Raw genomic sequence first — 12,479 nt, forward strand, 5'->3', positions numbered from 1 at the left:
AAACCTCCGGCAGAACCAGGCTCAGGGAGGGGCGGCCATCTGCTGTGATTGGTTGGGGTGAGAGAAGGAAAACAGGATAGAAGACATGCTGTGGAAGAGAGACAGAGATTAATAACAAGTATGATTCAATGCAGAGAGGTCTATTAACACATAGTGAGTGAAAAAGGTGACTGAAAAGGAGACGCCAGACATAGAAGAGAGGCCTGAAAACTGAAGGCTCTCCCTCCAATTCTACTTTTAAATACTCTAGGAACAACAAGTAGGCCTGCAGTGCGAGAGCAAAGTGCTCTAATGATATGATACCTTATATGGTACTATAAGGTCATTAAGATAAGATGGGGCCTGATTATTTAAGACCTTGTATGTGAGGAGCAGGATTTTGAATTCAATTCTGGATTTAACAGGGAGCCAGTGAAGGGAAGCCAATACAGGAGAAATATGCTCTCTCTTTCTAGTATCTTTCTAGCTTTTCAGGGAGTTTTTAGGACTTCCTGATAATAATGAATTACAGTAGTCCAGCCTAGAAGTAATAAATGCATGAACTAGTTCTTCAGCATCACTCTGAGACAGGATATTTCTAATTTTAGAGATGTTGCGCAAATGGAAGAAAGCAGTTCTACATATTTGTTTAATATGTGTGTTGAAGGACATGTCTTGGTCAAAAATGACTCCAAGGTTCCTCACAGTGTTACTGGAGGCCAAGGTAATGCCATCCAGAGTAAGAATCTGGTTAGATACCATATTTCTAAGATTTTCAGGGCCGAGTGCAATAACCTCAGTTTTATCTGAATTAAGAAGCAGAAAGTTAGCAGCCATCCAGGTCTTTATGTCTTTAAGACATTCCTGCAGTTTAACTAATTGGTGTGTGTTATCTGGCTTCATAGATAGATAGAGCTGGGTGTCATCAGCATAGCAGTGAAAATGTATACAATGTCTTCTGATGATACTGCCTAAGGGAAGCAAGTATAATATAAACAGAACTGGTCCTAGCACTGTGCAACTCCATGAACAAATTGGAGTCTATTAGATAGATATGATGCAAACCACTGCAGTGCAGTACCTGTAATACCTAGAGCATGTTCTAATCGCTCTAATAGGATATTATGGTTGACAGTATTGAACGCTGCACTGAGGTCTAGCAGGACAAGCACAGAGATGAGTCCACTGTCAGAGGCCATAAGAAGATCATTTGTGACCTTCACTAAAGCTGTTTCTGTGCTGTGATGACTGAAACTCTTCAAGAGTATTTAGTGAAAGAAACTTGTAAGAAAGACTAGCCCCTCAAATATTCAAGATGATAAACTGTAGTATTATCCATCCATTTATTCATTTCTTTAGCCTTTTATTGATCTCATTGTACGGAAGGGACTTGAGCTGGTCCCAGCTGACATAGTGCAAGAGTTTGCCAGTTCTATGGCTTCCTAAAAATATCAGTATGACTTGTGGTTTAACATTTTCATAGTAAATTACCACATTTGCTTCTTGTTAATTCTGTATCCTTTCGAGGGGGCCATTCCTTATAAAATTGTCCCTTCCTTGTACAAAAGTTGGACATTGCGGAATATTGTTTTCCACCATCATCTAGAGAAAAGTGGAGGAAACTTACATACTTTATTTTCGCTATAATGACTTATAACTCACAAATACTTTTTCTGCACAGAAATATAACTTTAGGTTTAGATTAGGTTTAGCGAAACATCTGGGTTTAGATTTAAAGAGAAAACTTGTTATAAGTCTGATTTTCTTTTTTCTCTCTATGCATGTTTTGTGACTATATATGTATAACTATATATGTATCACTCTGTCACAATTTTCTTGTGTTTCTCAGGGCATAATGCCATTCAACACCTGTTCCTGTCATGCTGTTAACACAAGTGTCCAGCCAACTACTTTGTTCAGATTTTTTCTTGCATCTTATGTCACTACCACTAAAAGATCTAAGGGCTGCCAGCACAATTATGCTGCTAATCTGTTTGGTAGACAGGACACCTGAAAAACAAAAGAAAATGATATATATGACTCATATATACATATCCATAATGCAGCAGATGAGTCAAACTGAGTCTCCTTCACATTGGAACTTTCTTCTATGTAAAACTGTAACTTTAGGTTTTGGTAAATGATTGTTATTGAGCTGAGAAGGTAAAAGTAAACTTTACCCAACCATCCATCCATTTTCTACTGCTTGGGGGGTTGGGCCATGGTGGCAGCACCCTAAGTGGAGCCCAGACCTCCCTCTCCTCAGCCACTTCCTCCAGCTTATCCGGGTGAGCCTGCTCATCTGCCCAACCCTGTACTGAGGCCTTTGTTAATGTGTTTGAAGAAAACTGATTGTTCTCTTCTCATAGTGTCCCCTTTATATTACTTGTAGTGTCTTTTTTGGATGAGCATGTGATGCTTTTTTCTTTGTGTCTCTGCAGCTCTTTTCCATCTTCGCATTTGCAACATGTGGCGGTTATACTGGGCAGCTGTGGGTTAGCGTGGACTGCATGGAGAAGGCCAGCAGCAACCTCAGCATTGGCATTGACTTTGGTTATCCTTTCAGGTGATTGACCTTCATGTGTCTGACAGCCTGCTGACATTTTGGGATCTAAGAGCTTTATATGAAATGTATGAACTGCTGACAGTGAAAGTTAATTGTTCATTGCTTTTGTACTTGACCCTTGCGCGCGTGCGTGCGTGCGTGCGTGCATGCACCAGGTTGCACCAGGTGTCCTTTGAAGCGCCCATGTGTGAAGCCATGAGGAGGGAGCGTGTTTTCCTGACCGGAGACTATTCATCCTCTGCTGAGTTCTTTGTCACCATTGCAGTCTTCGCCTTCCTTTATTCCCTCATGGCTGCCATTATCTACATCTTCTTTTTAAACAAGTACCGCGAAAACAGCCGAGCACCACTCATTGTGAGTACAGTCGATGAAACACTTTCTCAGTCCTTATTAGGTAGTTTATCAAGAGTACGTTATGCACATAGTCTGACCCTCTATTCTTCCAGGTTGACGTCTTCCATTGACTCACAAACTAACTATTCACTCATTTAAAGTAAGCATTTAAAGTAATGCTATAGTTTTATTGCGCTGAATTCTTATGGACATGATCTCTCTCGTTTCTTCCAGGACTTTGTAGTGACAGTAGTGTTCTCCTTCTTGTGGCTGGTCAGTTCCTCCGCTTGGGCCAAGGCCCTGTCTGATGTCAAAGTGGCCACCGATCCAGATGAGGTGCAGCTTCTCATCTCTGCCTGCAAAGACCAGATCAACAAATGTGGATCTGTGCATGGACCTCGCTGGTCTGGACTCAACACCTCAGTGGTAGGTACAAAAGATGTGGAAATGCATGAAAAGATCAACTAGAAAAGCTCAGTTTTCTGAACATGTTTAAACTGATGTGTGGAAACTGAAATAGTTGAACAGTGTGAATGACTGATGTTATGGTAGTGTATGGGAGATGTAACCAGTGAAAACAGCAGAAATTGTGGTTCAAGCTGAATGAATATGTGGGGGCAGTTATGCCAAGATTATTTGAATGTTTTGATGTTTATTGTAAATTTGTTTCTTCACTGTCTCTTCAGGTTTTTGGGTTTCTCAACTTTGTTCTATGGGCTGGAAACATCTGGTTTGTCTTCAAGGAGACCGGCTGGCACAAGGGTGCTTCAAGATTTGCAGCCGGGGCGTCTGAGAAGCAGGGCGGCACATTTAGCCAGCAGTCATACAACCAGGGAAGTTTTGACCAGTCAGGGAGCTACAACACCCAGGGCAATATGGGTCAGCCATCTGAGTACAGCCAGGTGGGAGGGCCCACTTCCTACCCCAGTCAAATGTAATTGTCTTTTTTCATTTTGCAAGTAGCACCTCAGCGTCTTTAAGCAGGGCAATCAGGCGTGATAGAAGAAGACGGAAGTAAAGTTTGTCTGTGCAGAATACAAAACGGTGGTCATAAAACCAATGTCGGTGTGTCCAAGTACACTCATTGTAGATACAAGTGTTGTTGGGTAAAATTATTAGATATAGTCTTTTACTCCTTCTCTTTCAGAGGTGTTGTTTGCTGAATGCTGTATTTCTTGTAGTCTGAAACACATTAGTAACAGTTTCTCTCTCTCTCTCTCTCTGTGCTCAGTAATTGACATACAATGTTCTGATTGGATGTCTTTTCCAAAGTGGTTTCCATTCTGTCGTGGAAGGAAAAAGTACTCCGTGTTTGTATACTCCAAAGTTTCCAAGTGCATGATGTTTTATGTGTTCTAATACGCTTTCTGTGAAACAAAGGGGGGTGGGGGGACATGCATTTTATCTCTGAAAGTTTACACCCTGACTGATTACTAGACGTTCATCAGTTAAGTATTACTACAAGTGTAATTTGTTTTTAATCTAATAAGAAAAATATTTTGATAATGGGAATTCACATATCAATTCAGAATAAATTCTGTGATTTGTCTGTGACACAAATGCATTCCAGCTTCATTCTAACACTGGCTATTGACGGTGTCAAAAAGTCTTCAAAAACTAAGGCAATAACTTCATTCTGCAAAACATACAGGGAATGTGCAAGAAAACCAAATTCTATATGCAACCATTGCAGCATGTAGTTTCTGTTCCTTTCATTTTCATTTCTTCTGCACAGGCAGCATCACTTTGGCATTTTATTTGTAAAGAGGGAGTTTGTCTCCCCTTATTGTTTGCAAGTGGCTGCTCCTGCTACAAATGCCTGGGACTGCTTCCTATGCCATCGTCAGACTGATGAGTAATTCCAGATCCAAGTTCCACCTCTCTAAAGCATGACCAGAGCATCCACACACACACTAATAAAGCCCAGCAAAAAAGCTATAGTGACAACAGAAGACTAGTGAATATTAGATTCATCTGTATATAATGGCTACTGAGCTTTAGTTTACTTTAAAAATCACAGTTCCTTTCTGCACCACAGAGGTGTGACTTCATGTATGGTAAAGTCAAAATCAAAGGATAATGCGTGGTTGCTGTTTGTTTACATTAATGAGACTTGTGCAACCCTGTTCTTTGAACTTCTAAGCATGTGGCTCGCATCAGTGTAATAAAGTAGACCGAACATCCATGCACTGTATAATAATCTGGCATCCTTGATGACTGTGTACAGGTCAGGAATTCAGGAATTCATCCTAATAAAATGTATAAATTTGTCCATAAACGACTTCTTCATCTGTTCTGATATCTTGATTTGATCTGTAACCTCTGACCCTTTTCCTTGATTTCCCAAGAACAAAGCAAGGACACACTGCTGTCTTTCTGTTTGATATAAGAAACAGTGATGTGCACTGCAAACTGAGACACAAATGTATGTGGTGTCTCTGCGTGTAGGTTTTGGAGTGTCACTAGAACAGTTCATCTTTTACCGTACCTTGTTCACGTTCTGAACTACACTATAGAAAATAAAGCAAAGAGCAATAAACACATCCATGGATTTCATCATACCACTCTGAAATTCCTAGAAATTGATTTCTGAATGTTTTGGTGTCTTCATAATGTTTACTTTTAAAAAAAAGTGTATTTAAATAGTTTTATGTACAGTAATAGTAATAACAGTAATGTGTCCTCATGATTTAGTGAGTTTTCCTTTGTAGCACTCAGTGGCCTAAAGTCCAAATCTTAAAATCCAAATGAATACAGAATTATAACATCATAGTCTATGTCTCAGGAATTTGCGCATCAATAATAAAATGAATTGTCTCCACAGTATTTTGAAATGTAAGCCTGTGCATTTTTAAAGGTCTCTCTCTCTAAAAGGTCACCCACACCCCTCCAAATGATGCAGGAGTTTCCACTAAGACCAGGAATATATTAAAATGAAAATTAAAACCACAGTAGTTTACTTGAACTCTTGCTTTTCTTCATAAGTTATACTCCTAATTCAAGATTTGCAGTATTTGTTTTCTTATTTGTGTGTCTAATATAGTCTGTGTCATCTAAAAACACACTTTATTTTGCTTTTTCTTCCCACTAAGTAATTTTAATTATATGTGGAAAAACGGGGCTTTTGCAGTTATCTGCTCTAACATGGCTACAAGTTGGGTGTGACTTGCTTTTCCACTGCGAGCATGTGGTGCAGAAAACATCGCGTGTGACCAGCAGAGGGCGATATCCCAACAGCTTAACGCTTGTCGCTGACACCAACGAGGAAGCCAACGTCTGGAGCTGATCAGCGAAACCTCCACCGGATCAGACCAGACATGGGCACACTGCACCACCTAAACGCGCTCATCACCGAGCGGCTCACCGCGGCGGCGGTGGAGATTTTCGGGGCTGTGGAGAAAACCTTAATAGACTACCAGGGAGAGATCAGCCGATCCAAGCAGGAGATAAATCAGCTGCGATCACTGCTCTCCTGGCCTGAAGTCAGGCTACACAGATCAGGTGTGTAAATGTAATACTCATTACTTTATGTTAAAGGCTACAGCTGTTTCACCTCCAGACTTTTCTCGTACCATTCAGCAGATCATCTTTTGAGTGCCCGCAGTGATGAAGAGGCTTCTCCTGAGGGCTCTACCCCACATGTGAGCCCAAAGCCCCAGAGCATCCTGCACATTAAAGAGGAGCATGACCAAAGGGATGCTCAACAAGGAGCCTCCTGTAGGCAGCAGAGTGATGCCACAGTGTCACCTGAGGTTGTGACAAGAGGAGATCACGAGGATCCACCCTCGCACCTATACACTGTATTAACTGTTGAGCAGGCAGAAGCTATCAAAGCTGAGCCACACGGAGATGAGTGTTTAACATGTACCTGCGGAATAAATGCGGAGTCAGAAGTTCAACAACTTAACCCAGAAGGTGAGGAGAGGACTGAGTAAAAGCACATCCAGCAAAAGCTGGCATCAGTTATTTTGTTCTTATATCAGTCCGAGTGCTGGAATGAGAAAAATAGTGTGTTTTTCATTGCATGAGCTGGAGATGCTTCCTATAATGAGAAGGTTTGTTTACATTCATGAGCTAATACCTGTCTGAGTGACCAAATCTAAAGTGTATCACTGCAGTAAACAACAGATTTCCTTTACATTCATGTTGTGTTTCAATGTTAAACAGAAAGGTGAAAGGAAATGTCAAACGCAGCCCAAGGTCATAAACTTCTCTCATGTTCAAATATACTAATAACAGTGGTACTAATTAGATATAAATAATTCAAAATGATGGCAATTTATTATTAATATTTTAATATAATATTTTATAATAATAATATAATATTTTTTTTAGATCCACTGGAGATCACTTATTCTAAGAATCATGGGACTCAACAAGACCAGAGCCAGTATCAGCACCGTTACAACTGTCATACATCTCAGATCATCAAAGTGCAGGCGTTTACATCATCTAGACCTCAGGAAGAGGCGGACTGTGACTGTACACTACCTCATCAGCCAGTAGACGATTATAACGAGGCTACTTCTCTAACCCTGAGCCCCAAATGCAGTCTGAGCAACAATGCATTTACTACAGCAGAAAACAGGACAGATGTTGAAGGCTGTACACTGTGTGGAGAGTCTCAGTCAGTCCACTCTGTAGAGCCAGAGCAGCTTGTTGGTCAGAGTGAGCATACTGAAAACATAGAGGGTGTGGGGATTAAGCTGCTCAAACCATCGGGAACAAGACAACAGAAAAGACGAATTTCTGAGTTGAACACCAAGGACGGAGACGGTATAGGAATGGAAGAAGATGGAAATCATTTCATAAGGGAGAGAAGGCACACATGCCCCATTTGTGCTAAGCGTTTTAAAGAGTCGAGTCATTTGAAAGATCACGTGAGGATCCACACAGGAGAGAAGCCTTACCGCTGTAAGGAATGCGGCGTGAACTTCAGGCAGAGCGGAGCCCTGACGTTACACATGAGAATCCACACAGGAGAGCGACCGTACCAGTGCACAGAGTGCGGCAGGCGCTTCAATCGTAAAGGTGACATGGAGACTCACAGGGTGACGCACACAGGGGAGAGGCCTCATTCATGCTTGTTTTGTGGGAAAACCTTTCAAAGGAAGAGCCAATTAAACACACATCTGAAGATCCATGAAGAGGACAGAACCGATTACACTCACCCACTGTGACTGTTCACAGGAGACAGAAGTGACATGTCTAAAACCCTTTATTTTAATTGCAACTGATGTTACAACTGTAGGACTCAAGGAAGCATGCTAGGGTAAAATCATTCCATTTGCAGTCCACAGTTCTCATCATCAGTGACTTCAACACTTTCACCAATGCAAATCCCTCTCCTAACAACACGTTATTTCTCTGTGTAAAACCAGGTTCTTGGCGAGCCTAGAGCCATATATCTTCATTTCATTAGAGACTAACAATATTATTAAACTGTGTCTTATCATTATCATTGTAACATTAGATGTGAGTCATATAACAATCTCTATAAGTAATATGTGCAACTTTTACACCACAAACTGAAAGAGCCCGTGTGAGCAGATGTCTCGGAGTATCAGTGCAAATGCAAACCAGAATTTCTTTAGTGAAGACAAATTTAATAAAGAAAGCTGCTGTAACGCAAACTGTAGAGTTAAAGGAGATGAACACAATGTCTCAGTTTTAATAGGTAGTTGTCAAAACAAAACTAGCATGCACATTAAAGGACAAGACAATAAAAAATGAATTCATTCAGCTGACAAACATTTTCTACTAGACAATTTTTGTGTCTCCAAAGTAAATAAATTGTCGTCTTTTGAATATTTTCATTGTGTCTGTTTTTAAATGAAAAAATAAGCATTACATGACAACAGGGGTCTCGAACTCCAGTCTCTGAAACCATGTGTGCCTGTTGCAACACACCTGAATATAATTAGTAGGTCATTAGCAAGAGTATAGAACTTGACTGCATGCTGAGGTGGCAATTCAGCCATTTGATTCATATTACAGCAGCTCATGAGTGAATGAACATGGCGCAATAAAGTACTGTTAGAAGTACATTTTTCCAAAAACTTATATTTACTTAAATTTACTTGAGTACTGTTAGCGGCTGCCACTTTAGCATGTGTAGCATTGTGTAGGTGTCAAAGAAGAGGAATCTGCTGAGAAATTCATGTCAACTATCACAGATGTTTTTTATTATATTTTTAATAAGACGCTATCACACTCCTTGAAAGTTGTTAAATGTGAACAGACTTTTCCTTTAATTTTTGTGGAATATTACAGCAGATATAGATGAAACTTGGCTCAGAGGTACAGTAGGTGGCCCAGAGGAGGAATGTGTTGAAAGTTTGATGTCAACTATCAAGTATGATTTTTAATTAATTTTTGAATATGATGCAACCAGGCTGTCCCAATGCAATGTGTGCGCGCGCGTGTATTGTGCTCGGGCCTGCGATCGGTAAAGAAGGAGAAAAGGCGCTGCCGTAAAGGCCAGTGTAGAAGCGCAAGAAAATTTATGCGGCGGATAAGAGACGGCTGGCTTGACCGCGGTTTCATCAGCTATACGGGTCACACCAACGGAGAGCAGGTACTGCTCACGCAGTAATCCACGGGAGTTCATTTTTGGGTTCTTGATTGTCGTTTCTTCAAGTTTTTAAAACTTTGGAAGTCGTTCGTAAGAAGAGTTTTCAAAGCACTTGTAGAAAAAGCTCCTGGTAGCGCTCACACGTGAAAACCACATTCTTTTTTCTCTTTTTTTTTTTTTTTTTGCGCCTGTCCCGTTTGGCTCTTTTGCCATTAGAATTATTGTCTAAAGGCAAAGAAAGATGCCCAACGGATTTACTTTACCAAATGGACCATCCCAGCCTTGCCGTAATGGTCTATTTGATTCACCTTTTATTGTTTATTTTATTTTCACTTTCTGAATACGGGACAGACTTGACCGAGGGAAAGAAAGGGGAGAAAGAAAGAGGGAAAGAAAACAGCTGAGAAGAGGGACTGGGGAAAAGGGCAAAAAACAAAAACCAACAGAATAAGTAGACAAAAAATATATATATCGATCACCTGGATCACCTGTTGAGAAAGAAAAAAAGAAAACAAGCAGAAGAAAACGAGAGTAATAGAATAAACAACATCACAATGATATATGGGAATATGACTGTAACCCACATAATTTCCTTAGGGATTAATACAGTATTCTGATTCTGATTGTTTCAGGATACATGACCTGCCATTATCCAGTGACACATCTGCTTACCTGTATCTTTTTCTTGTTTCTCCTCCTCTTGTTTTTCCCTTTTTTTCTAAACTGAGCACCTGATGGCTTTGAACTTTTCTTGTCCATCATCCATTGGTTTTAATTTTGCACTCCAGTATGAACACCCATCCCCAAACCCGAGGATCACCACAAGATAACCTAATAGACCTACACCTTAGTTCACAGATAGGGTTTATTTCTGGGATTTCGCACAAACCAGGATTCAAATCATGAATACATAATGGGCTTGGATTTACAACATTATGAATGAAATGTGCTCTATTTGGAAGCCGCCAGCCCCCCTGCCCTGTCGACGGGTTGTGTGCGAGACTTTAAATCTTTAAACTGTAAATTATAAATTTTAAATTGTTATTGATCCCTTTACCCCTGATCCTAAAGTCTATATTTATTTTCTTACTCTTCTTATATGAATTGTTTGTTTTCTTGCACTGCTGTAACTGGAGCCTCGTCGTCTCGTCTCTCTATATACTGGACTGTATGTAGCGGAGATGACAATAAAGTTTACTTTGATTTCAGCAGCGAGCAGGCGCACTGAGGGCTCTCGCGCTCACTTTTCGCTTATAGAATTTCGAAAAACCATCGGTGCAAATTATAAGTCTGTATCATAATGTCTGCTGTTTTCGTGTTTGTTTTTATTTTGTTTTATTTTGCGAGTTGGTTATTAGATGCTGCTTCAGCCAACCAGTGAATCCCCCGCCGCCGCCCCGCCCTCTCCTCCCTGTGACGCAAGCAGCAGGCGCACCTCGCAGACGGAGGGCGCCCTTACTCCCAGCAAATGTGCGATAGAAAACCGATTGGTGCCTATGCCATCCCCAAATTGCGCTGGCAGGATGTCGGGGCAGCATGAGTATGAGCAACTTTTGCGGTTGCCCACGACGATGGGCAACCGTGCAAAAACCGCTACTGGTTACGATTTTACAATAACCTATAAAGGTTAGTATTTAAACTAAATAACCTGCTGCGTTTATTGAAAATTTCTCTCAGTAAACGTTGTAAAGTAAAATGAAAGCCAAATAAAACTGGCAAATTAAAGTAACTCTACAGCGTATTTTATCCAGTATAGCATCATAAAATCAGACAGCTGTGACATTAACAAAAACACCAAAATGTACCAGAATAACTGGAATAATTGATTAGATTGCCTGTATTTTTATAGCGCTTTACTTAATCCCTATTGACCCCAAAGCGCTTTACACTACATTCAGTCATCCACCCATTAACACACATTCACACCTGGTGATGGCAAGCTACATAGCCACAGCTGCCCTGGGGGGCACTGACAGAGGCGAGGCTGCCGGACACTGGCGTCACCGGGTCCTCTGACCACCACCAGTACGCAACCGGTGTCTTGCTCAAGGACACAACGACCGAGACGGTTGGAGCCGGGGTTCGAACCGGCAACCTTCCGATTACAAGACGAACTGCTAACGCTTAAGATTAGATTAACCTTTATTAGTTCCACACATGGGAAATTTGTTGTGCCACAGCAGAAAGTGGACAGTGCAAGTTTCAAGTATGGAGAAGGATACAAACAGCTCATAATCTAAAGCATATTCCACATTATCTGTCAAACGTGATGGAAGCAATGTTATACCATAGGACTGCGTGCAGTGGAATCAGGTCATTGGTTCCCCTCACATGATGTGACTGCTGATAGGAGCAGCAGGATGAATTCAGAAATGTGCAGCGAGTACTGTAATCTCTGCTCAAACTCAGAGATTTGGCTGATGTTGGTTGATTGGACTGCATTTAAACAGTGTTACTCCATAAGGACCCAAAGTGTACTGCAAAAACAACCCAAAATATCCCAAGGCAAAGAAATGGGATATTCTTAAATGTTCAAACCAATCACATGATCTGAGGCCAACAGAGCACGCTCTTTAGTTACCAAAAACAAAACTGAAGGCAGAGACACACACACACAAACCCAAAAGTCCAGCAGAGCATTTAGACTTCAGTCAGTCACTGACTGCCAAGGATTTTCATCAAAGTTTTAAACGCAATTTCATTTAAAGTCATATCAGGGTGTCCAGGTACTTTTGAGCCTCTGAAATTGGGGGACAGTGCATGAAAATGGCTGTCTTTTCTAAACCGTTAATGCACTAACTTTGTGAAAGCCCTGCAATTAAAGGAAGAAGTGTGACAGCTTAATAAGGGACATTCCATCTGTTGCTGCTTCCTGTATTTTTGAATTAAACAGACACCACGAGGTGCAGAAAGCGAAAGAAAGCAGATCTGTTTCTTTCTGTTCCAACTCACGGTCTGCTTTTCACGGAACACGTTATCACTTTGTCCATTTTTAATTGTTATTTTTGTCGAAAGACAAGCTGAGAC

General features: G+C 40.9%; 2 protein-coding genes across 3 annotated transcripts in view; both read left to right on the plus strand.

Moving 5' to 3' along the window:
- Positions 1-5,437, plus strand: part of synpra (synaptoporin a) — a 29,757-nt gene extending 24,320 nt beyond the window's left edge. The window contains exons 3-6 of the mRNA XM_063473159.1: positions 2,421-2,545; positions 2,701-2,899; positions 3,113-3,304; positions 3,565-5,437. Coding sequence (XP_063329229.1) covers positions 2,421-2,545; positions 2,701-2,899; positions 3,113-3,304; positions 3,565-3,816 — 768 coding nt within the window. The 3' untranslated portion in view covers positions 3,817-5,437. The remainder of the gene's footprint in view (positions 1-2,420; positions 2,546-2,700; positions 2,900-3,112; positions 3,305-3,564) is intronic.
- Positions 5,438-6,143: 706 nt separating this feature from the next.
- On the plus strand, positions 6,144-8,636 carry LOC134627213 (zinc finger protein 182-like). Of its 2 annotated transcripts, none has more exons than XM_063473160.1 (3): positions 6,144-6,379; positions 6,458-6,793; positions 7,214-8,636. In XM_063473160.1, exons 1-3 carry the CDS (start codon positions 6,196-6,198, stop codon positions 8,056-8,058), a joined length of 1,365 nt encoding a protein of 454 aa, XP_063329230.1. In that variant the 5' UTR covers positions 6,144-6,195; the 3' UTR covers positions 8,059-8,636. The 2 variants fall into 2 exon arrangements, with proteins under 2 accessions (XP_063329230.1, XP_063329231.1); XM_063473161.1 differs by having other exon boundaries at positions 6,461-6,793.
- Positions 8,637-12,479: the final 3,843 nt, after the last annotated feature.

Source organism: Pelmatolapia mariae, linkage group LG5, assembly GCF_036321145.2.
Source record: "Pelmatolapia mariae isolate MD_Pm_ZW linkage group LG5, Pm_UMD_F_2, whole genome shotgun sequence".
Lineage (NCBI taxonomy): Eukaryota > Metazoa > Chordata > Actinopteri > Cichliformes > Cichlidae > Pelmatolapia > Pelmatolapia mariae.